The sequence below is a fragment of the Myotis davidii genome, unplaced genomic scaffold (genome assembly GCF_000327345.1).
Source record: "Myotis davidii unplaced genomic scaffold, ASM32734v1 scaffold189, whole genome shotgun sequence".
Classification (NCBI taxonomy): Eukaryota; Metazoa; Chordata; class Mammalia; order Chiroptera; family Vespertilionidae; genus Myotis; species Myotis davidii.
This window is the reverse complement of record NW_006383017.1, coordinates 3,998,370-4,024,083: the sequence shown is the minus strand read 5'-3', so window position 1 is coordinate 4,024,083 and position 25,714 is coordinate 3,998,370. Positions and strand designations below refer to the sequence as shown.

General features: G+C 42.7%; 1 protein-coding gene across 1 annotated transcript in view; it reads left to right on the top strand.

Moving 5' to 3' along the window:
- Positions 1 to 25,714, top strand: part of CADPS (Ca2+ dependent secretion activator) — a 346,095-nt gene that overhangs the window by 214,899 nt on the left and 105,482 nt on the right. Inside the window, exons 12-16 of the mRNA XM_006779138.2 lie at positions 1,584 to 1,771; positions 16,741 to 16,842; positions 18,527 to 18,590; positions 19,166 to 19,289; positions 22,572 to 22,589. Of these exons, the coding sequence (XP_006779201.1) occupies positions 1,584 to 1,771; positions 16,741 to 16,842; positions 18,527 to 18,590; positions 19,166 to 19,289; positions 22,572 to 22,589 (496 nt within the window). The remainder of the gene's footprint in view (positions 1 to 1,583; positions 1,772 to 16,740; positions 16,843 to 18,526; positions 18,591 to 19,165; positions 19,290 to 22,571; positions 22,590 to 25,714) is intronic.

Here is a 25,714-nt window from a genome sequence, read left to right as displayed (position 1 = left end):
CCGAGTCGTAGAAAATATATTTTAATCTTTCACAGCAGTGTTGGTTCTAAGATTTAGCATTTGGGGTAGCAGATGGAGTGGCAAAGAAGTTGCCTATAGGGGCAGCCCACTGCCTCGACGACTCTCCCGCCCTCTGCAGTAACTTATCATTTGAAATAGGAAAGATGCCGTCTCGTTGGATGCATTGCTGAGCTGCAGGTTGTCAGTGGAAGAGCCTGCAGATCACTAATATGAGATCGGAGGGTGGCAGAGGCCTCCCTCCCTGCACTTCTGTGGCCTCTACCTGCACCCTGTCATGCTCTCCTTTTGCCTTTTCTCTCTCAAGACAAAGCAGTATTCAAAAGGTGACTCGGAGAAGACGCTCTGAGTAAAATTAACTTTATATTTAAAACAATCCTAAGTTCCCGGCCCACACACTGCCACCTCGAGTGGTTCATTTCTTGCTTCAGAAAAGCACTGAGACCCACAGAACTCAGTCCTTTGCTTCAGGCGTGGCCCAAGGGTGACCTTGAATGTCCCTTGGCCTCTCTGAGCATGTTTCCTTGTGTGCCTAGTGCCCCCCAATCTGCTCAAGTCGGGGATTCTCTTTCATGGCAGAGTTTCACCTGGTCCTTCAGCGAGCAAATAAATAATAGGCGGGGGGAGGGGTGCTAAGGCAGAAGCTCCTCTCCGTTTAGCTGAACTGTATCTGACTCACTACTTCAAAACTTAGTATGTTGTTCTCTTTGGAAAAGTATCCTCATAATTAAAACATTTAATGACAGTTGACATTCAATATATTTTATATTAGTTTCAGAGGTGCAGTAGAGTAGCTAGACAAGGATGTACTTTACAGAGTGGTCCCCCATCCCTGACACTTTAAGTACCCACCTGGTACATCGTTATCACAATATTATTGACTGTATTCCCCCCAAGCGTTTGCTTCCCAAGCGGAGGATTTATGAAGTCCTGGTATGCATGCAGACCAGTCACAGTATTTCCCAGTGCTCCAGAGTACAGAAGCCAGAAGATGCGGAGTCAGAGCTGAACTTGAGTCCTGCCTCTGTTTGTGGTTTCTGTCAGTCACTTACTAGCCCTGATCCATTTCCTCGTCAGTTAAATGAAGAGGAATCTTCCTTGTCTCCTCCGCGAGGCTGCCCTGGGCTCTGCTGAAAGTTCCTTGTCAAGGATGGAGCACTATCCCACTCTAAGGCACTGGTGTTTTTACTTGTCTTGTCAGTAATGAAGACTGCCCCTCGCCCACTCCAACACTCTTCTATGGTGTACAGCTCAGTGTTGGAAAAGTGGGAGGCCCTCTCTGAATCATGCTTTCTGCTGATCAGACACCTCCACTCACTAGCCCTGAGACTCTAGGAAATGCCATGAGTTCCCACCCATCGCCAGGGCCACCGGCACCTGCTCGCAGGGCTGGGATGAGGTTACACTGACAGCACCGCAGGGGTTAGCGCAGCAGCGGGTACTTACTAAGCAATCAGCTCAGGCTATTTTTAACCCTCCACACTCTCCCCCAACTCTTGCAGCCCTCCCGAAGAACAGCAACAGCCTGTATTTAAAAGGAAGTCTCTCCTTTATTCCCCAAACAGGGCTGGTTCAGTCCTGGCCAGGTGTTTGTGCTAGATGAGTACTGTGCCCGGAACGGAGTCCGCGGGTGTCACCGGCATCTCTGCTACCTCAGAGACCTGCTGGAGCGGGCGGAGAACGGCGCCATGATCGACCCCACCCTCCTCCACTACAGCTTTGCCTTCTGTGCATCCCACGTCCACGGGAACAGGTGAGCGCGGCCGCAGGTCCTCCTCCAGGGCATGGTCCTGGTTTCTGCCTGGTCCTGCTTGTAGGGTCACGTGACCTCTACCTCTCTGCCCTTCCCCATTCCCTCAGTAGGGCACACAGACACAGGGAACACAGAGAATGGGAAATGGCACTTGGACTTGGAGAGTGGCCTATGAAATGAGAACCATCCGGATTCAGATCATGACCCCTCCGCTCGCTAACAAGGGCCTGGCGGTAGTTACAGCCTCTGTGCCACAGTCTCCTCTCTGTAAACAGGACAATGATGTCCTAAGCTGGTTGTTGAGAGGATGCCACGGCACAGAAAGGGCGCAGCACATGCCTGGGATCTGGCAAGGCGGAAGGTCATTCAGCTGTCCAGTCTAATTAGCATGTTATGCTTTTATTATTATAGGTTGACACATTGTTAATTCCAATTTGTAAATTTTCTGGAGATGCTATTATAATAATTCCATAAATATTAAATGATTACCAACGGAGGGTCAGGCACTCTGGAATACATTCAACATGCACGATGAACAGAAACCAAGCACCAAACAAGGGCAGAGGTGCTCAGAGATCGGTGCTCTGAGAAAAGGGGGTAAAATGCCCTGACAGCATTTAATAAAGGAACAGGACTCCGAGGGAGGGGCAGGTCGGCAGCAGGGCCTCCTGGAGGAAGCCATGCTCCTCGGGCTGAGAACTGAAGCAAGTGTAGGAGTTGAGCAGCTCCAGGCAAATGCCCTGCACGGGGAGGAAGCCAAGTCCATTTCAAGAGCTAGAACAAGCAGGTGAAGCTGAAAGGCAAAGATAATCATAGGCTTTTGGTGTAGCCATCGAGCTGGGAAGAACATCAGAGATCACCGTGTGATCAGCCCCCTCGTTTCACAGGCTTTATAGACAGACCAGAGCATCCGTTCTCCTAACTTTGTACAAAGTACTCTCTTCCTTTAGACGTTGCCCAGCTCCTGGAGGAAAAGATCCAAGTTCTGAATAATGCAAAACAGCAAATAATTTAAGAACGTTTGCATTTGGCTCTGAAGACGTGGAATAAATTTCAACACTGCCGCAGCCAGTTTACTAGCCCAATGCATGTAGCCTCCCATGGCTGCAAAGACGAGCCTGCCTTACCCCAGAGCACCCCACCGGGCGCCAGGGAAGGCACCCCCAGGGGAAGCTAGGTGCTTCAGAAGCCCGGCCTGTGGTGCAAAGGTTGCTGCTCTGGGAAATTCTCATGTGAGGGAGTCCTGAACTGACGGCATTTATTTCAAGTCAGAACCGTGTCAGTCGTCTTCATCTTTGCAGGCGACACAACTCAGGAATGTCCGTAGGATCTGCTCCTTGCCTTTCCTTTCTCTAGTGGTGGTGGATTTTATCAAATGCACCTTTAGCATTTAGAGCTAGATAACAATAGCATTGTAGGTTTGCATAGTTAGCAGGGAATAAGGTTTTCATCATCTGTCATTATGATCAGGTTCACTAGCCCTGCATATGACCTTTTGTTTGCACAAAGGATATTTTTGAAAACCTGATACCTGAGAAGTATCTGTGCATAATTCTGCTTTTTATAAATATGTACACTTTGATGACTATCTGTTACAGCCTCTTGGACTGAATTCTTGAGAGAGAGAGAAGTTGCATTATATTCTCTGGGTTGTCACACTGTATTCTACATATGTTACTGAATAAGAAAGTGTTATAAAATAATGAAGTGTTGTTGTAAACTCCCTGGTAAACATCATCATGAATTATGATACACATTGTCTGGATTTCATATTGTAAGACTGCCACTTGCTTCACAGTTAGGTTTATACATCTTGTCATGGAAACAGTTTGGGGTTTCTTATTTTCTTTTCAGTTCTGATTTTCCTTATGCAAGTTTGCATCTTTTTTCCTTATTATTTTGGTTTGAATGCATTTGCTCTTGCCGTTTGATGCATCCTTCTTTTTATTTCTTTTGTTTGTGCATGTGTGTGTGCTCTTGATTCTCCTGTGCTGGCCACTCTCTGTGCATGCCCCGTGCCAACACCCCCTCTCCAAAGTCAACAAATGCATGTGTACCTTAGCGGGCTGCCACCACACACAGACCCTGAAGGGAGCAAAACTCCCTCCCCATCTGAACCAGAGGCTAAAAAAGACACAAAAAAGGAATGTAAACGAAGAAAAGATTTCAAAACTCAGGCAAACCCAGAGCCCAAAAGGTAAGCAGTTACATGTGTATTGGCTTGTATTTTGCGATGTCTGTGACCTTCCCCTACACCCTCCCCCATCCACACCACAACCTCTACCTTAGCAAACAGCAAGCTTTTTGTATTCCTGAGGTCTCTTTTCCTTTAAGGTTTGACAAGAGCACACTTTAAAATGATCCTAGCAATGGGTGAAAATACCATGTATTAGGGCTGAATTTGAGTCAGGTGTTTAGTGGTGCTTAAAACATGTTCTTATTTTTAAAAACTAGTTGAGCAATATATAAACAGAATCATGAGTCAGATTGCTGTTTTAGTGGCATCTAGTTAGGGTCCTGGTACCTTACCAAGTCATTCATATTAAGCAACCCATGATTTATAATTTTGAAATTATGTTTCAAGAGCAAATGAAACGTGTTGGCATAAGATGGGTCTATACATTTATAGTGGCTCTATCGTTTTCAACAAACTCCCCTCAGTTCCACACTAATTTGTGAAAGAAATTGATCTTCAAATACAATTTATAATAAAGTCAAATTAAAGCCTCTTAGTAGAATCACTTATATAATAAGCTCACCCTGAAGGCACTTTTAAGTTCTAAAATTGTGTTTATCCTCTCCTGTTTCCTGTGACCTTTAGGGACACTCTTTGTGAATTGATAAAATGGCAAATTAGTGGCTTTTCCCCCTTAAAACCCAATTTACAATAATTTCCTGTGTTACCCCTGTGTCCTTCTTCACCTTCCCTACCCTCACTCCAAATTAACACTAATATTTTCAAATGTCTTGGTTGTGGTTTTGAAACTGATTTTATGGCCCTGGCTGGCATTGCCAAGCCATACAGAGATCACAAGCAGGTATGCTTTGTGCGTCAGGATAAATTTATCCACTGGAATATTTGTAAGCCCTGAAATCTATGCAGTTCGTGTATAGGCAGAGAGATGACAATGCTAACTTTCACTTCCTGGAGCAGGTGGCAAGCAGTCCATCAGTGTACCCAGGTCTAATAGTGAAGGTCACAGAAAGCCCTGATTCCATGCGGGCACCCGTCTTCTGAACTTGCAGTATGTAAGGCTGGAGGGGAAGTGGAGTTTCTGTGTGTGCCTCCCTGTGGGGTTCACAAGGCAAGGCAAGGCAACCAGTAAGAAAGTGCCTTGAGAATGTGGCAGGTGCCTGGAGACTCGGCTTCTGTCCAAGGTGCTGCTTTGGGGAGTGATCAGAATTGAAACAAAACAGAGAGTGAATGGTCACCCTTGATGGAACCTGACCTAGTCCCTGGGCCATGAAAAATTATCCAAAAGGATCTTGAATAGTACCATGAGAGGATTGTGTGTGTCCTAGGATCTATGTTTGCCTGCATTTTTCAAAGAGGAGGAAATCATAATATTAAGTAGCAGTTATGTAACATTCTGCAGTTTACAAAGCGCTTTTATATACTCTATCTCACTTGCTATAACATTTTCAATTGGGCTATTTTTACATCAATTTTGCAGATGGTTAAACGGTATGAGTCGCTCTTTGAGGCAGCAAACCCGGATGTTCTGAGTCCTAAGGTCTTTCTCTTTGCATATATCAGCACTGTACATAGATTCTAAAGATCTGAGTATTAGAGCCTGTTCTGTGTTTATCTAGGATTATTGTATCTCCTTTCTGTGCCTCAGTTTTCTCATCAACAAAATGAGCACACAGAATCATAGCATCAGTAATATCTCACCAATCTCTAATATTATCTTCCATGGGTTATAATAGCAAATGAAGTAGTACAATGTCAGATCTCATAAATAAGGTTTAATTAAAATAAGGACAGTTGCTGCCATTTGATAAGCACTCACTACATGCCAGGCACTGTGTGGAGTGCTGTTTACATGTATTATTTTATTTTATCCTTATTACATCCCAATAAGTGTTATTACTACCTTCATCTAACAGATGAGAAGTTCATGGCTCAGATAAGTTCGGTCACTTACACCATAACAAATACGTGTGTGTGCCTAATGTGAACATGGATATTCTGACATGGAGCTTGCATTTGCACCTCCCTGCCTTACTGCCTGCCCTGCATTCACACTGTGTACATGTGAGATGCCAGCTTCAGCCCTTTGACATGAGGTTAAACATCTCAGGTGAGATATATAGTAGTCATGAATTAATTTAAGAGTTTTCCATTTTGTCCTAAAAATGTCGAAAGTCCATTGGGCCCTCCTGACAATGTTGGACAGTGGAGAAAGCCAGAGCCATACCTGAAGACTAAGGGACAGTCTCCTTTGAACACTAACCACAGCCCTTGATGTGGACCATTTTTCTACCCTCTGGCACCAGGATGAGCACTGTTTGCAAGTAGAGATGTCATCTATTCTTTGACCCAGATTAGGAAGGAATTCATGAATCATGGGCACAAATGGCCCTTTCACTTCAAAGGCCCTAGGTTCTATTTGACTGAACAATAGAACCTATTTCTAGTGTCACCTCACAACCAGCTTCAGATTAGATAGCGAGTTGCTTTTTACTTAATTATTAACTTTTTAACCTACTATTAACTCAGCAGCCCCAAAGGTGGAGGCAGAGCGCTGGCCTGCTGCAGCTGGAAATCATTAGTGAGTGTCCAGGGGCCGATGACCGAGTTTCTCCCACCTTTCCCAGAAGCCTGTGTCACATCTCTGCGACAACCTGTGCCTGTGTGAGTCGCAGACCCCTAATCCAGAGGGGACACTCTGGTCAGCCAGGAAGCTGTTTGCCCTCCAACAGCTCACTCACCGCAAGAGGCGGAACCATCCGCACGTTTGGCATCTTCACACCATAGCAAATACGTGTATGAGCCTAATGCAATGGTGGTTCTTGACCTGGCATGATCTTTCCCCCAGGCGACTTCTGGCAATGTCTGGAGACATTGCCGATTGTCACACCTAGAGGGTTAGTGCAATGTCATTGAGCAGGTAGAGGCCAGGGATGTTTTTAAATATCCTACAATGCACAGGATGGCCCCTGCAAGAAAAAAAAAAAAAAAAAAACGCCTTTCAAAACAAACCCCCAGGTGATGGGCTGAAATTTCTCCCTCCTACTTGGATTTTTTACACAAATTTAATCTGTGTCTGAAGGCCTAACAGTTGCCACTACTGATTTTGAGCTTGCGCAGGGGTTCCCACACTCTAGTCCGCATATAAATCCTTTCGGTCCCATCCTAAAAGAATTAGATTCAGCAAGTCTTAGATGGAGCCGGGCACCTGCACTTCTAATCAGTTCCTCCAGTAACTGTAAGGCATTTGGCCTTCAGAGTCCACTGGTTTAAGGTCTTGGTTGTCAAGCGAGGCTGCACATTGAATGACTTGGGGAGCCTGATCAATGCTGACACGTTAGCCCCACCTTCAGAGGCCCTGAACTGATTACTCTGGGATATGGCCTAAGCACCATGCTTTTAAATCTCTTCAAGTGATTCCTACAGGTAGCAATGTTTGAGGACCCCTCATTGAGGGAACGTTAGTTCGGCCAGCTCTTTAAAATCGAACCTATTTTCTCTGAGAGGGAAAAGGAAAATATATGTTCAACTGGTTGCAGTTGGCGATCATGAAATCGACAGATGTAAATAACTGTTTCTTCTAATTTCTAAATCAGCTCCTAAGGTTGCAGTACTTAATTTTCACCACAATATTTTCAGTATTCTTTCCAGATGACATTTAGATTAGCATCGCTTTGGTCACTGTCCCACGGTGACAAGGCAATCAAATGGCTCCGACGATGGTAACTTGCGTCAATGTTCCTTGGATCCCTTTAATATTGGGATGGGGAAATTTTCTCATTTACATTATTATTTAACGTTTCTTGAATGCCAGTGCTGCTCTTCACATATGGCCTGCGGAGAAAGTACATTGTATCAGCAATTAACAAATCCATAATGCCAACCGCCCCAATCCAAAGTGAGCTGCATAGATTAACGTATCTGCAAGCAGATGTAAGAGGGCAGGAGTCCTAAAAATCTCCAAAAATGTGTCCAAATATTCTTCAGTTGATGTCCGAGAAGCCAGGGGGCTGCTTGTGTGCAGGAACCATGGGATCCCCGTGAATTAGATCTGAGTGACCAGGCAACCAGATGGAACTCACTTTTCTCCTGTTACTCCACCAGGGTCCCCAAGTCAGCAAATGGTCCCATCTACCCAGTTGCCCAAGACAAAACCTCAGTAGCCATCCTTTCTCTGTCTTACTCAGCACATCACAAGGATTCAGTTTTTCTGCCCTGTCGGCACCTTTAAGTCTCTCTCAAGTCCATCCACTTCTCCATCTCTTCCTGCCACTACCCGAGTTCAGGTTGATTGACTCTCCCCTGGATACAGTGATTGCCTTATTGACTGTGTTCTTGCCTCCTATGTTGGTCGTCGCTCCCCGTCCACATCACACAATGGTTTCTTTTATTTCTTTTTCGTGGATGCCTACCTGAAAGTAAATGAGTGCTTTTTGCATATTTTTATTTTCCTTTTACTCCAATCTCACCTTCCTCCCTTTTTCCCTCTCCCTCTGTCACATACACAAACACCTATTATGACATTATGTCTGGGGCTTTTTGACTCTCCCTTCCCCAAAGAGAGAGAGAAGACTGGAGCAGGGATGGCTCTATTTTACTGATTTCTGAATACGGCTCTTCAGTAGCAGGCAGGTGTGCGTGGGGAAGGAGGGGTGTCAGTGACCCTCATATCTTGGCCCATGTTACACACTGAACATTATTGCACTTGTGCACAGGAGCTCTGGGCCGATTGGCCCTCAGGCTCTGAGCAGGTGTGGGCCCTGCTTATGGCTGGGTCATGCTCTCTAAATTCCAAAGAACCAGCCTCACCTAATAGGAAGTACAGTGGGGCCTTGACTTACGAGTTTAATTCGTTCAGAGACCGAGCTCGTTAAGGAGTTCGTTAACTCAAATTACTCTGTCAACTCAATGCAAAAAATCGGCAGAGAGACAGCTGGTATCTCAAAAAACTCGTTAGTCGGGACACTCGTAAGTCAAGGCCCCACTGTACTTGTAAGGGAGAGGGGAAAAGTCCAAACGCATTTCAAAGAAAGTCTGCATCGCAGGGAGAAATTCTCTTTAGAGCTTGCATTGTGGCTTTTAATGTGACTCTCTTCCTGGGGAAATTTGCCCCAGGAGAACAGCAGAGTATCCAACTCAGACACAAAAATCTTATAAAATGTACTGAGTTATCTGTCCCATCGGTGCAATCTTTCTGACAAATGTTCAAGTACTATGCATTTCCCTTCTAAAATTCCAATAGTGTGTCTGACCACTTAAAAGTCTACACATTGGGTGTTCAGGTGGAACCTAAAGTCTAATTAGCTGTGTTTATCTGGAAGTAAAGAAACTAATCTCTTCCCTTAATCCCCAAAGAGAAAAATCTATACAGTATCAGGTTTGGAAATTGGTCCTTCTCTGCGGAAAGAAATATAAGCTCTCCTGCAATGCATGCATTGTGTATCATTTTTCTATCATCTGTTGGGTTCTTGTTTCATTCCATATCTGGGCCTACCCTGGGCCACTCTGATGGCTGTCTTTGTGTCGATAGCATCCATGCTCTTTGAGATTGTTCAGTAGGAAAAACTTCTTGATCACTCCCATCCATATAATAGACACCTTCTGATATTGCTGGGCTATCATGCATGTTTAGAAAAACAGTCAACAAGTCAGAAAAGACCTCGCTGTATATTTTCTGCCATCTCCAGGCGTCTTTTTCAAACTGCCCACCTCAAGGAGCGGCAATGCACATTTGTAATGTTATAGAAACTGCTCCTTGTTGCTTTGTATCTTACCCTTTGTGATCTAAACACTTTGATGTATTTGTTTTAGCAGCATGTCTTGGCCCCGGGGCGTCCGGGCATAATTAAAAAGGGCCTGGGCTGGAGGGAGAGGAGAAGGAAAGGCTACGGCTGGGCTTCCTAATGAAGCAGTGACCATGGGAGTGAGAGTCCTAATTACCACTCATCATTAACCTAGAGATTACACAAACCATCCCGATGAGCGGGCAGGGAGGTCTCCTTGTGAAATGACAATGCTTTGGTGCTGTCTTGAATTTGTAGTTGTTAGCCACAAAGTAAAAGATTCTAGTCTAGGAGTAAATTCAAAGGTCATTCTGAAAGTTGCAAGGATAAAGAATTTCTAGAAGTCAATTAAAATAAAAGGAAGAGTTAAGAGAGTGTGTTCAGCCTGCATGTCGTATTCAAGGATCGCTGCCAGGCACATCAGCGAGCGATTCCGTCCCACTCTGGCCCTTGCCACTCTGGGGTTTCTGGGCTGGAACAATTCTGTAGCAAATAGAATTGTTATCATCTTGTTTGAGGACATTTTCGTGGATCCGTAATGCAGTCTTCAGGCATGCATCCATTTGGAGAGAGAGAATATATCATGTTTACAACGCCTGCACCAGCATATGTGGACATTTGCATTTGGAGAGAAAGTCTATTCCCACTTCAGCTGGAGTTTTACCCCTTGTTGGTGGTGATTGGGGCTGAAAGCTGGCTGTGTGTGGAGAGGTGGGCCAGACATTCTCTCCTCTTTTGTTGAATCCAGACCGTTTTTTGACACCTGGATTCTGATGCAATATCTGAACACACCAGCCAGCGTAAGCTTGGAATGAATGTAGTAACCTGACTTCCTGGAAAAGATATCCGACCTTGCAAAGCAGGGTTTTGTGGGCCAGCTTTCGGCATAATGTGGAGACTGCCAGTGGGATCATTGAACGCCGGGAATCGGCTCACCTGGGTGTGTAGGGACTGCTTACCGACCCAGAGAGATAAGTGCACTTTCACAAGACTCACTGCAGCTCCTTCTCTTCCACTAGGTCGCTCATACTTCATTCCAAACATCAAAATAAGATGGTTCACGTTAGAAGCCCAGTGCCTGGTCACATTGGATTAATCCTACATTAGACGTTAATTAACAAGCTCTAGCGCAGGAGCATTGGGGGAAAGGAGAACAAGCTGCGTAGCTAGTGACTTAAAGGATGGGCAGCTGGGCTGGGGTAGTTTACATCTGACAAGGGGAAGAAAAACAACTCCAGATATATTATTATTTGTGACACGGCTCAGGATGGGAGCCTGTGAGGAGAGTGAAGATGACAGAACTGGTGCTAACCTCGGTGACAAGGACTTGAAGAGCAGCCGACGTGACATCTTTCCTATCATGCTGCTGAAAATGTCAGCTTTATGAAGGACAGTGAGAAAATGGTTTGCCGAAAACTTGAAAGGTGGGTTCCGGAGATGCCGGCCGTGTCAGATGCAATATAGTCTCCAGTGGCCGGGGAGACCCACTTCTGGCCACAGCGATGGCCTGCAGGTGGCAAGGGAAGGGCCCCGCCTGCCACCGGCTCCAGAAATGCCTGCACTTGACCTGCATATTGTCTCGTGTTTGCAGGATCATGACACACAAGGAGTGAGTTGTGAGGCAGCGTGCAGTTCGGTGGAACCAGATACCAGGAGCCACCTTTCCTTGGCGTGTGTGTGTGTGTGTGTGTGTGTGTGTGTGTGGGTGTGTGTGTGTGTGTGAACACCGGGTGGGAAGGTGTGTGTGTGTGTGTGTGTGTGTGTGAACACCTAGGTTGAAAGGTACCAGCGCTTCCACTAAATTGGGAGCCTGGGAGGTGATGCTGGGAGCCGCAGGGAGCAGGAGGGGAACTGGGATGGGGCAGTGGCAGAAAAGTGGGAAACAGACCACAGCTCTGGTTCTCAAGCCGTAACTGCCGTTAGAATAACCTGGGGGGCCTGAGCCAGGACAGGTCTAGTCCCCGCTGCAGGCAGATGAACCAGAGCCTGGGGAGGGACCAGAGCTCTCACTGTTCCAGAAAGTACGGCCAGAGCTTAGAGCTACTGACTGTTGGGGATCGTCTGGTGAGGGCACAGCTGCTGGACCAGCAAATCCACCTGTGTCTTCTCTTCTGTCCATGGGCTGAGTTTAGGTCACGGGACAGTGGACAGTGACCGTGAGAGGGAGGAACTGGCCCATGGGAAGGTCCTCAGCATCAACAGCAGGGAAATAGGCAGCTCAGTGTACCTTGCCCAAGGTCCTCACAGGGCTGCCAAGGTCATTCCTCCAGAGGAAATTCGGGTGCTTTTAGGAAATGGCAGTGGACGGTAAGCCACAAAAAAAGAGGCAGAAAGCGCACCAGCCAGGACGCGAGAGGACTTGGGGTATTCAGGCCTCGACGTGAGTTCTGAGTAGACACATCTTAGCTGGGATTTACTGGCTCAGAGTTTAAGAGCCAGCTCCATCTCTCCTCTCCCATTCTTTATGACACCCTAAGTGTTAAAAGTATTGAGAAAGGAACCAGTTTTATGGCAATTCTAGACTCACCCCCAAATGTTTCCAGAAAACAACATCAGCATGGCTTCCGAGACTGATAAGTTCTTCTGTTTACTTCTCGGTCAGCACGGCTTGGCATGACCTTGGAAACAGTGGAAATGGCACTTTTGGAAGGGATTGCTAGCGTCCCCAAGGCACCAGGCACTTGGAGGAGACTTCTGGTTTTATTTTTATTTTTATTTACTTTTTAGATATTTAAATGCTATATTTATTTGTGTGTGTGTTTTAAATCGTCATCTCTTGTATTTAATTCACTCCAATCTGAGGGAAATTGGGAACTCTGGATCAGAAATACCCTTTCAGCTACAGGAAGAGCCAGCAAAAAAAATATTTCCCTGCTCTAGGGCAGAGGGTCTCAGTGTGGGTTCCAAACCAGCGTGGCCAGAGAACTTGTTAGCAATGCACATTCTCAGACCCCACCCCACATTTATGGAACCAGAAACTCTTGGGTGGGGCCCAGCCATGCGTTCAGGGCAAAGCCGTCCAGGTCATTCTGAGGCACTGCCCTAGGGAAGGGGATTCATTGCTTCTGTGAGAAGTGCTCCCCAAAATATTGAACAGGACTTTTCAATTAGTAGCTCTGTAGAAATCTTTCCAAACCTGTAGAGTTAACATAGGCAATCTAAGGGTCCATGAAAAATAAGTTGATGTTTGATAGAATGCTCAAAAATAATTATGTTAAAAAAAGGATATTTTTGCTCTTTAACTGACATGGTTACAACCTGTGATCTTTAACAAATTCTATTATTCCCTCATGTCTCTTCCTTTTGTAAAATAACATCCCCTGTTACCACTACCATTTCAGAGCAGTTCTGGCAATTGCAAACAAATTTGCATTCGTTGTCAAAATCCTGATTTTTTTTTTTTTTTATCACCTGGCTTTTTGGTTTTGGGAGTGTGTGTGTGTGTGTGTGTGTGTGTGTGTGTGTGGCTGCACTACATGCCTTACAGATGTTGAGTTAGTTTCATTTATTTTAAAATAAAAGTACTCATACAGACATAGGCAATTAAGAAAAAAATTTAAGAATAGATTACAATAATAAATTTTAGTTGTTTACTTTTTCTGAATAGTGAGATAACAGTTCAGAAAGGAGAGATTGTCAGGGAAGTGGGAGGTGCTAGCTGACACCTTTAATCATTATAAACGTGAGTCATCAGAACAAAAGGGAAAATCATAATCAAATTTTACATTGTAATAATACCCTTCATAGTGAGAATTAACTGAGAAGGCCAGGCACACACAAAATGTTTAGTTTTTATCATCTCAGATGCAAACCTAAAAGTTCCCTCCTAATTGCCTAAGTTAGCCATAGAAGACTTGTTAGTTAAGGAATGAATGATTTTATTCTGAGACGTTTATCTCCTAATAGTGGCAGCAGGCATCTCTGAGCTGCCCATTCTAGATAATAAAAGGGTAATATGCAAATTGGCCGAACAATGGAATGACAGGAACACCTGTGGCCCCTCACCCCAGCCAGCCCACTACTGATGGCCTCCATTGGGGCAGGTTGGCTGGACCCCACCAGTGCACGAATTTATGCACCAGGCCTCTAGTGTTAAATATTTCCATGCCAAACCCCTCTGTGACTTGTAAATTATATTTAATAGCATTTTTCTCTGGGTTCATTCCCTGCTAAGAAACAAAAATCTTAAAATGGCTTATTTTTTCCAAATCGAGTATATGTACACACATGCCAATTGTATAAACGTGTGTTTGGTGTGTTAGTAAGTCAAATTTTGTGTAAACAAATTCCAAAAGCTACAGCTAAAGAAGTTGTAGATTAAACATGAGACTTTAGCACAGAAAATGTCACATGTGTTTTATGGGGGCCAATAAATTCAAGATTTAACTACAGATTTTTAATAAACTTTTTGAGATTTCTCCAGAAATTTTGAAAATAAGGGCACATTCGTAGATTACCACAGGCTACCCAATATTTACCATTTTGCCTTTTTTTCTTCCCTTAAGTTCAAGGGAACTTTTATGAAAAAGTGGATCATAACAGGATTTTACCATTTAGCGGTGTTTTTTATAGTGTGTGTATGTGTGTGTGGGGGGGCGGGGGGGGAGTGTTCTCATTTTTTTCCAGTAGGACATTTTCAGTATTTTCAAAGAAGGAAACTGACTTATCAGCCCCTAACAGGAGGTACATTGCTATAATTTGCCAAGTCTTTTGTGTAGTCAGACTGGTCTAGTGTACAGGATTTTCCCAACTTATGCTGGATCCTTGAGAAAGCCTATAAATAAGACCATTTGTTTGGTCTCAAGATGACTTGCATTTGCAAACTGAGGAATGTTCCAATAGAAGTTTCATGGTGACGCACCAGCCTGGAAACTGGCTCAGGCAGTAGTCAAAACAAGTCACTACCGATCTGGGAAGCTGAAGTCTTTGAATGGGTCAGATTACCCTCCGTCTAATTTGGCACAGATAAATTTGAGCTATAGATATGCAGCGTCCCTTGTATTTTCAACTTAAATGGTCCAAACCAAACAGGGAAAATGTGTGCGGCCCTAATGCCAATTTAGAAACATGGGAATACCGTGATTAAACTGAAATTCACTTATTTGTGCTAAGGTCTGTTGTATTAAAATGAGCAATAGTTTGCTAAGATTGAAAAACATCGTATGTGGCTTGTTTGGTTGTTGTTTTTTAGCTTTATTAAGATACTGACAAATATATGTAGGTGTACGATGTTATGATTTGATACACAGATATATTGTAAAATGATTATTACAGTAAGGTTAGTTAACACCTACATCCCCTTACATAATTACCATTGTTTTGTGTGTGGTGAGAACATTTAGTATCTATTCTCTTATCAACTTTGAAGTATATAATAAGTACTAGAGGCCCGATGCACGGAATTCGTGCAAGAGTAGGCCCTTGCAGCCCCTGCTTTGCCCGGAATGTCAACTGGAATGTCATCCGGACGGTCTTTCCACTGTTCGGTCATTCGATCAATTTGCATATTATGCTTTTATTATTATAGATTATTCACTAGAGTCCCCCTGCTCTGCTTTAGCTAGAAGTTTGTACCCTTTGGTCAACACCACCTCATTTCCCCCACCCTTCAGGCCCCAGCAACGACCATTCCACTCTCTATTTCTATGAGTTAGACTTCTTTAGATTCCATATGTGAGAACATACAATATTTGCCTTTATCTGACTGACATTTCACTTAGCATCATGCCCTCAAGGTCCATTCATATTGTTGCAAAGGGCAGGATTTTCTTATTTTTTTATGGCTGAATATTTCATCACACATAATAGCTTACATTTCCTTTATCCTTTGTTTTATATGTATATCTTTTATACGTTTAATATGTTATATGCATATGAAATATATATGAAAATATATGTGAAATATATATCCATTTACCTGTCAGTGGGCACTTGGATTATTTCCACATCCTGGCTATTGTCAATAATGCTACTATGAATATGGGGGTGCAGATGCATTTTCAAGATTTCCTTTCCTTCAGATATACCCAGAACTGGGATTGCTGGATCATTTGGTAGTTCTATTTTAAATTTTTTGAGGTTCCTCTATACCAGTGGTTCTCAACCTGTGGGTCACGACCCCTTTGGGGGTCAAACGACCCTTTCACAGGGGTCACCTAAGACCATCAGAAAACACATATATAATTACATATTGTTTTTGTGATGAATCACTATGCTTTAATTATTTCCGATTTGTAACAATGAAATTGAGGGTCACCACAACATGAGGAACTGTATTAAAGGGTGGTGGCATTAGGAAGGTTGAGAACCGCTGCTCTGCACTATTTCCCACAGTGGCTGCACCAAATGACATTCCCATCAACAGTACACAGGTATTCCCTCTTCTCCATCATCTCACCAACACTTGTTATACTTGACCTTCTGATAATAGCCACTCTAACAGGTGCAAGATGATATTTCATTGTGAATCTGATTTGCATTTCCCTGATGATTAATGATGTTGAGCATCTTCTCAGCATCTACCTGTTAGTCATTTGTATGTCTTCTTTGGAAAAACATCTATTCAAGTTGTCTTCCCAATTTTTAATCAAATTATTTGGGTTTTTTTGTTTGTTTGTTTTGCTAATGCTAGTTCTAAATTTTCAAGAGAATTGTATTACAAAACTTTCCTAATTTAAAAAATGTTGGCAAATAGTTAAAAATTTTAAGAAACTATGAGACACACAGACCTAAAAGTTGAACCTCCAAGCCACTAGTTTGTACATTTTACCATTTCACAATAAATGAGCGACAATTTTGCAAATGTCTCCAAATGATAACCCCAAACACCGCATCCCCTTTAGTAACCAGCTCTGAGAAGCAGGACTTCTCCTAAGGCTACATCTGTCACTGCCATTGTTCTTCTGAGAGAGACAGTTTCCTCCTGTTAGAGGTTTGATTTGATGGTGTCGGCACACGAGGTTCCTGTCACTTCATGCCATGTCTTCCTTCAGGCCCGATGGGATCGGAACTGTGACTGTGGAAGAAAAGGAACGTTTTGAAGAAATCAAAGAGAGACTCCGAGTTCTGTTGGAAAATCAGATTACACATTTTAGGTAAGGATCTGGGGTAGAGGGGCTCCTTAGGAGGGGAAGTCTAGGGGGGTTTGATTTACTGAAATGGCAAGTCAATCAGATACACATTGGATATTTAGAAATAACCGAATGAAAAAGCAAACCGATAAGACTGGGTTCCACAATAGCTCGAAACTTTGAAATCTTAAGGTCATTTTATTTCCACCAAAGGAACAGCCCCTTCTTGTATAAGTTGACCCTGGTCATGAACCTAGTTTTTGTTTAATCCATTAAAAAGTTGTATTGGGCCCTGACCAGTTTGGCTCAGTGGATAGAGCGTCAGCCTGTGGACTCAAGGGTCCCAGGTTCGATTCTGGTCAAGGGCATGTACCTTGGTTGTGGGCACATCCCCAGTAGGGAGTGTGCAGGAGGCAGCTGATCGATGTTTCTCTCTCATCGATGTTTCTAACTCTCTATCCCACTCCCTTCCTCTCTGTAAAAAATCAATAAAATATGTTTTTTGCAAACAGCATGGATGGAACTGGAGAGCATTATGCTAAAATATATATTTTTTAAAAAGTTGTATTGGAAGCTTCTTCAGGTTTTCTAAATAAAGCACTGAAAGGCCTTGTGAACCACATCATGTGATCAGGGAAGGAAGGCAGTGGCACCCACAGGAGAAGGCACCTTCCCCTCAGAGACAGGGCCAGCTGCTCCTCAGGGAAGGAAAGCTGATGGGCCTTGCAGGTTGGCTCTTCTCCACACCCTGGAGCCAGCAGGAGCGGCTGCCTCGAGCCTTGTGCCGTGTGGCCCACTTCTCCTTGGGACAAATCCGTCACTCTAACGCTGCACTTGTGGCTCCGGACCCGAAGCCTGAACCAGTAACTCAAAAATAAGAAGCACATTTATAATGGCATAATAAATACATCCTTGTTATCAGGCCCTTCCAGATGCAGGGGCTAGATAAGCATCTCATTATTTTTTTATTCTCAGAACAATTTTGTAAGGAAGTTATTGCGGTCCCCATTTAAACAACAAGTGACTGAGGCTGAGAGAGGTTCAAGACTTGCCCCAGGCCAGTCTGAGTGTAAGCAGCCCATGCTGGTCCCTTTGTACCATGAGGAACAGTGTCCCAAAGGGCTGGTGACAGCTTAAAACAGTCAGTGGAATTCCTAGTGATATCTAACACAGACCCCCCCCCCCAGATATATCTTTATTGATCATTCACTACATGCAAGATGCATTGCCAATAATGGAGAATCCATTGACTATTAAAAACCACAAGCAAGGAAGGACAATGTGCAGAATCATGAATTTGTTTAAAAGACCTTCCTTCATTTTCCATATGAATCCTTTAGGGATTAATCTTACCCTCTTTCAACTAATATTTTTATAATGCTGGTCTCTAGAATAATATTTAAGGTCTCCTTTGAGCTAACAAATGGTTCTCTTCACAATAGAAATCTACACAGAGCCTTGTCATCACCCTAAATATTCTTGTCTGCTGCAGACGTCTGCAGAGTCTCTCTTCAGTCATCATTCACACATACACATATATACATTATATACACACATAGATGGTGTGAATTCAGATTAACATAACACAACGTGACAAAATAGAAAGCACTTTCTGTTCCTCACAGAACGTCTATAGGAATCAAATTTCAGTATACTTCATGCTAAAGTGTAACAAATCGGGCAACCTGAAGAATTTTCTCTTTTTTAGGTACTGCTTTCCATTTGGTCGACCCGAAGGTGCTTTGAAAGCTACTCTCTCACTCCTGGAAAGGGTAAGAATGAAAGTCAAAGACAGATTCCACAAATATAGAAACATGAACAAAATTGTAATGGAATATTGTGGTTGAATGACCTAGACTGTAATTTTGAGGTATTGTTTACCATTCATCAAATATCAAAATAAGCCAAAACCGGTTTGGCTCAGTGGATAGAGTGTCAGCCTGCGGACTGAAAGGTCCCAGGTTCAATTCCGGTCAAGGGCATGTACCTGGGTTGCGGGCACATCCCCAGTAGGAGGTGTGCAGGAGGCAGCAGCTGATCGATGTTTCTCTCTCATCGATGTTTCTAACTCTCCAACCCACTCCCTTCCTCTCCCTTCCTCTCTGTAAAAAATCAATAAAATATGTTTAAAAAAATATATCAAAATAAGCATGAAGAAACTGCCCAAAATCTAGGTGTTTTCTCTCCAGACAACAAATAGTTGGACCTATTGAAGATATGTTCCTAGACCTTTCCTGGTTCGTGGGCAGGCTTTGCCATTCTAACTGCATTTGAACTCTCTAAGAAATGTAAATGAGTAAGGCAGCTAATTGAACCATCTGAATAACCTTTCCTTCCCTGCCTTAAGGTTTTGATGAAAGACATCGTTACCCCAGTGCCACAAGAGGAGGTAAAAGCAGTCATCCGTAAATGTCTAAAGCAGGCTGCTTTAGTCAACTATTCCCGGCTATCAGAGTATGCCAAAATCGAAGGTAAGGTTCCCTTCTGCCCCCAGGTTTTAATTTAAAACGTCATATGCCTCCCTGGGGAAGTCTCTCTCTCTTCTGATGGGCACCAGGAAACAGGGGTCCAGCTGAGTATGTTAAGCTGAAAGTTGAAAGCACTCAAAATATGAAAATGTGAACTCTTCCTTGGGTGTGGCCAAATAAATGAATGGAAGGTCAGAGGCTCAGACATCAGTCTTTGTAGGGGAAGAATATTAAACGTGGGATGTTATCCGGTCACTGAGGCCCCTCTGAGAGTCTGTGTCAGCCCTAAGTGGCTGATGTCTTCCAATGAAAGAGTTCTGTGGGATAACTACCTGCTTTAAATAGAGGAAAACAAAGCAGTTTGCTGTCCACTGTTGATGGCATTGCAAGTAAAACAATAACTGAGTAAAGCAACATCAAGATTTTGCTGAACTCTTTCTTGTCCCTTGAACTTACGAAGAGCTGTCTTTGGTAGCATTTCAAACTTGACGGCAAATTAATGTCCAGCCCTCTCTGACGGCTCCTAGTTTGCTTTTGATTTCATTTGTTATTGCTACATTATTGGCTAATGTAGGATGGTCATCACCGCTGCCCTCTCAAGTTTTAGGGAAGCAGTCACTGATGACCAAGTAATTACCCCAAAGTCACCTTGAGTAAACTCTACTTGAAAAGATATGGTTCTTTGGGACCTATTCATTTGCAGTTTATTAATCACTTTTCATTGTTACCCTGTTGGCTGCTATAGGGTGATTTGAAAACCACACCCAACTTGACCAGTGGTGTAAGTGTATAAATGTGGAAGTTCTGTGTGCAAAACTCAATGTGTTCGCATTCTGGAATCTGATGTTCTCTCACATGTGAAATGCCAGCAAATACCCATTGTTTGCCTTCAGGACATGACTGGGGGGAAAAAAAAAAAGACCTAACCAACTACCAGAACCCATCAGTTACCTGCCAAAGTCCTTATTTCCCTAGAGAATTAGGCTAAGATCATGTCAAATTCACAGTGTTCTGTACATTACATGTCTCCCTCTCTCAATTTTGTCTGTCTGACAATGCAAATTGTGTACCAGTGGTAATGAATTCATTGTTATGCATCCAGGGAGAAACACTTAAGAATTGGGCACTAAAAGGATGTTTATCAACTCTTGACTTGGTAATGAGTGACAAAAATAGAGAAACAAGAAGATTGGTAAAAGAGCTATATTAGAAAATAATTGTTCCAGCATTTACCTTCCCAGGACTCAATGATTGGTTGTATTTGGTAATGCCAACCGGGCACCTAATAATTCTAGGTGAGGCCAGAGATGGGATGGAATCAAGAAACGTTCGGTTGCCATGGCTGCTGCCTCCTAGGTCTTGGTCTAGCTATTACTAGTCTTGGTAAGATCTGCTCTCTTCTTTCAGATAAATATATCCAAAAACAAACTTTAAGATCTGTAAGTAAAAATGCATTCATTTCCAAAGTAGATCAGCTGGTCTGTAATTTCCTTTTGTGCCTCAATTCTTCTTGGTTGTGTTAATTATCTTTTGCACTGTGACTTTTAGGTCTGGGGATTCTTTGAAGAAACCAATCTTTTTTTTCCAACTCTCTTTTCAGAGAAGTACCTCATTCCACACTACCTGCTCTCTTTGCTTCTCTCCTTCCTTGTTCGCGATTGGCTCAGCCACTTTTTGACATTATCTCTGCAAAAGTGGCTGTGACGCCAATTTCAAAGCATGCTGGGATTGTTAATTCAGACAACCCAACATCCTCTGGCTGCATGTATCAGGTTTTCTTTCATGAACATAGTCCACCATAGGCTGAGACATTGCAGCTGTAAAGATATTACTACCAAACAACTTTCTTTTACAAGGTTCCAATCCTACACTCAGAAAAGAAACCGTCCATTTTTACATTTGAGCCCCTCTGTGAGCACTGACAGCTTAGTTTCCAGAGAATTTTGGAAAGAAGTTGTAGTAATATTTGCTGGAGACTATGTTTATGAAGAAATACCTCAAGAGCCTTAGATACTAAAGTCTGAAATCCTTAGTATCTTGGAGCCTTAAATCAATGAAATTCTGTTTCCCTTGACTCATGATGTTTTTGGTCATTGTATTCTTGCAAACAATTCTAAAGAGACGTGTAAAATCATGGTCACAATCTCTCTCGTGACTCACGGCATGCTGAATGGTTAATCCAGTAGATCTCCGATTTTGAAACTCCTTTTTCCTTTATCCTGTGTTTATCCCAAAATACTCTGTGGCTATTTTCCTTTGAGCTAATGTAACGTTTTCCTCTAACCTATGACCTTTAACCTCTTTACCTCTGACCTAAGCCTCTTGCATGCCCAAATCCTCTTTTATAGGGAAAAAGAGAGAAATGTATGAGCATCCTGTCTTCTGCTTGGCCTCCCAAGTGATGGATTTAACCATTCGTGAGTACCTACCACTCCTCGCCATGCTGTCTTCACTCTTTCTGTTTTCATTATTTCAAGAAAATACAGATCCAATCAACTCACTCTCCTTGCTTCAAGTTGTTTAGCATTGGCTTGTCTGTTGATTCTGTCTGTGAAATCCAGTGTGAGAAGTCCAGTCACTTTTTATCAACCTAAAACAGGTTAGACAATTAAGCCATTTGTTTGTGATAAACTCAGATTTGTCCATAAGTTTTTCAGTTATTCTCTGTCTGTGACCTGAATGCATTTTTACTTTGCTTGTGTGTAACCCCAATTTGTAAAGTGCTTGTCACTGGTACACAATAAAAAGGTAGCATCTAGGCCGGGAGCAATACGTTAGGTGTCAGATAAAGGACAGCTGGGGCAAAATCAGGCCTTCTTTTCCATGTTTAACATGTCAAACTATTGTGGGTATAAGATCACATGAGGTGGTCCATTCTCTGTAAAAATGAGATCTTACATGCCTCCTGTCTCTTTTCTCTCAAGCTGAAAAGCTTCTCCTTGTTCTCTCTGGAGATTTTGACTTGTCCTTGTCCTCTAAGCTTTGGCTAGAACATATGACTTAATTGTCACTTGGAAAGTTCATGTATGTTTCATAGCTTGATTTCACATTAAACTTAATTTTACTAATTTTCTATTTGTGCAGCATTTTTCACCTCTGTGAAGGAGCCTTTTTTTGCTGGCCCCCACACTTCGGGGCGGTGGGAACCCAAGGGCGACCTTTTCTTCCAATGTCATATATCACACATAAGTGGGGGGCATTGTGGTCCACTTGCTCATTAATCCTGCATATGTGTTCTTGTTTCTCTCTCTCTTTTCTCCTCGTTGTGCTCTCTCTTTCAAATAGAGAATCAAAAGGACGCAGGTGAACCAATTGTATATGCATTATAAACTATCAGGATTGTTGAGTTATATTTAGTTTCTTTTTTTTTTTTAACGGCTCCTTAATGTATGTACTCCCAAAGACTGGTGTGGAGTTGCAATGATACTTAAGGAGTTAATTTGTGCTGTCTAAATACCCCTCATGCCCATTAGATGCTAACCTTTATAGAGTAGAATTTCCATAAAGGCATAAGCTTTGGAGGAACAGAATTCTAGTTTGGACAGAACTTTTCATCCTTGGTTTCCGGATTCCAGGGATTTGGCCTCGTGTGCTTTTTAAAAATAGTTACTGAACCCAATGAATCTTCCCTTTTGTTTTTCATTTCTCTTTTCTGTTTCCTACCCTACTGAGAAGTTTGTGTTCTCTGATGGATGTCTATCAGCCAAGACGGAGAGAAGTTGTCTTTGTGCTGTTCTGTTTATTGTGTGGTGAAGCAGGGCGCTAGCACCGGGCAGAAGCTTCGTCAGAGGAAAGCTCTTAGAAAGTTCTCTGACTTTGGATGTGTTCTTCTTGTTTAGTCCAAAAACTTGTAAGCATTTTGTAAGGAAAGCTCTAAGTGAAAATATAGTATTAACTTTCGTTTTTAAGGTTAAAGGATTCTTAAAAGATTATTATTGTTTCATTGAAGTTAAACCTATTTCATTTAATCCAAGATGGACATATTTTAGATCAACTCAGAAAGCATTTTTGAGCACGTGCCAAGCACCAGACTGACAATAAGTATTTGAAGACTCATGAACCTATGTTCAAGACACATGTGCCTTTCTCTCCCGAGAAGGGAAGGTATTCATTCACTCATTCACTCTGTCATTCATTCAACAAGTTTTTAGTGGGGCCCACCATGTGCCAGGTGCGGTAGTGCAATCCAGGGACTATGTAAACAACAGGGAACAGCTGATAACCTATGAAGACTGTGTGCAAATGGGTTCCTAGTGTCACTTACAAATTAAGTATGCAGCTGCACCAATGTGTTATGCATAAGAGGTCACTGTCAGATGCCTTGGAAATCTTCCCAAGGTTGGAAGGATTGAACTGCATCTTGAAAGATGAATTAGAATCAGTGAAAGGGAACTGGGATTGGGTAGTGGAGAGGCATCCTAGACAGAGCAATATGTGCAAATACGTAAAACCATATAGCTAATAAAAATAGCTAATGCTTATTCAGTGTGCGTTATGTAGCAGGTATGACTATTAAGTGCTTTATATGTATTAAGCTCATTTAATCTTCAAAACCCCTTATGAGGTGAATACAACTATTATTCCCATTTTAGAGAAGAGCAAACCGAGATGCAGAGAGGTCAAATAACACACTTCTAGTAGAATAAGGGTAGAGACAGAATCTGAGTCCAGGCAGAGGCCATAGTCTTAACTACTCTGTAATTCAATGTGGTTGCAATGAAATGAAATGATGGTAGTAAAGGGTGCTGATGATGGCAATGTAGACAGGAGGCAAGATCTCAAAAGCCTTGATATGCCCTAATAATAGAGTTCAGATTATATCTCATGGTCCAAAGTTTTTAGCCTGGAATCTATGCCCACTTTTTTTTTCTATGCCAACTTTTGAAGGCATATAGATTTTCCAAAGGAAAAATTCCACACATCTCACATCCAAAGGTGATAGAGAGCCATTAAAGACTCTTTAAGCAAGAGGGTGGCTTGGTGATTGGCACTCCAGGACAATCATACTGGCTTTGATGGGGAGAAAGGACTAAGAAGGGGGACTTGAGTAAAACTGGGCCTAAAAGTTAAGGTCAAAGCAGAGATGGGTTTGAAGCTTGGTATGGCTGAGGCTTCCAAGCAAAACAAACCTCAATCACAATCATAATGACTTCTTTCCAGATCTTTTCATCTTTCTTCTTACCCTCTCTCTCCTTTTTCAATTCCCTCAGAGGGATCTAAGCACAAATATATGGATGGGTATTCAAAACCAACTGTATGGAGGTAGCAGGGCGTGGCTGGAGTACACGCCCTAATTGGGTGGAGTGTGGACAGCTAGGAGCCCTTTGCTCAGGCTGTGCTTAGAGAGGCTATGGGATTCGGCAGATGGCATTTTGGTGGACTTGTGCTTTCTGTCTGGTGGCATTATTAAAAATTAAATATTCAGTTTAATTACAGTATCTCAAAAAAGTAAAAGGCTGCTACTCTATGGAAAAAAAGTTGTGACTCCTGCACATAAATTTATTATTTTAAATATATTTCCACTTAAGTCATCACATGTTCTGAACTCAGCAAGCTCTATGGATATACTACTATTGCTGTTTTGCCTCAATTCTTGATTAAATAATTGTATAATTTTATGAGCATCATAAAAATTCTATTGAAACTTAAAATAAAAAACTTTTTCTTCAACTATACCAAAGATTTGCAAAATTAAATTAAAAGATAGGTAGATAGATAAGCAGATGTAGATAGATATATACAAGCAATTGAGCGGCCTTAGCATATCATAGCATATTAACTTTGATTGGTTGAATGGACGACTGGACGACCAGACACTTAGCATATTAGGCTCTTATTATATAAAAATAGATGATAGATAGAAGATAGATAGATAGATAGATAGATAGATAGATAGATAGATAGATAGACAGACAGACAGAGATAGATATACAGCCAGCCAACCCACCTCTGGGCTAAGGACTTCATATGGAGAATCTGACTCCATCTTTACCCCTTTTACAGGAGAGGGAGCTGAGATTTGGAGAGGATAAGAGAATTTCTCAAGCAGGATTTGAACCAGATTTTTCTAAATTCAAACACCATGCTTTTTCATCTCTTTTCTCTCCCACCTTTCCAGTTGATGTGGTGGGCACTTGGATAGTTATCAATGAATGGCTAACTTCAAAAATACCTACTTTTAATCCAGGAAGACTACCCAAAGGCAAAAAGTCCTTTCTGAGACCAGATCACTGCCCAAATCTTTCCATCGTGAAGTCTTCCTCAGGGCAGTTGAGATTTCCTGAGATTCCCAAAGAACTGCAGACTTTTTTCTCCAAATTGACAGAAACCCTCTAACGTAGGACAAGTTCACCCAAAGGACTTCCAAGCAGATTCTGTAGTGCTGAGGTTCAGTATCATTCCCTGTCTTCAGCCAAACTTCCTACAGG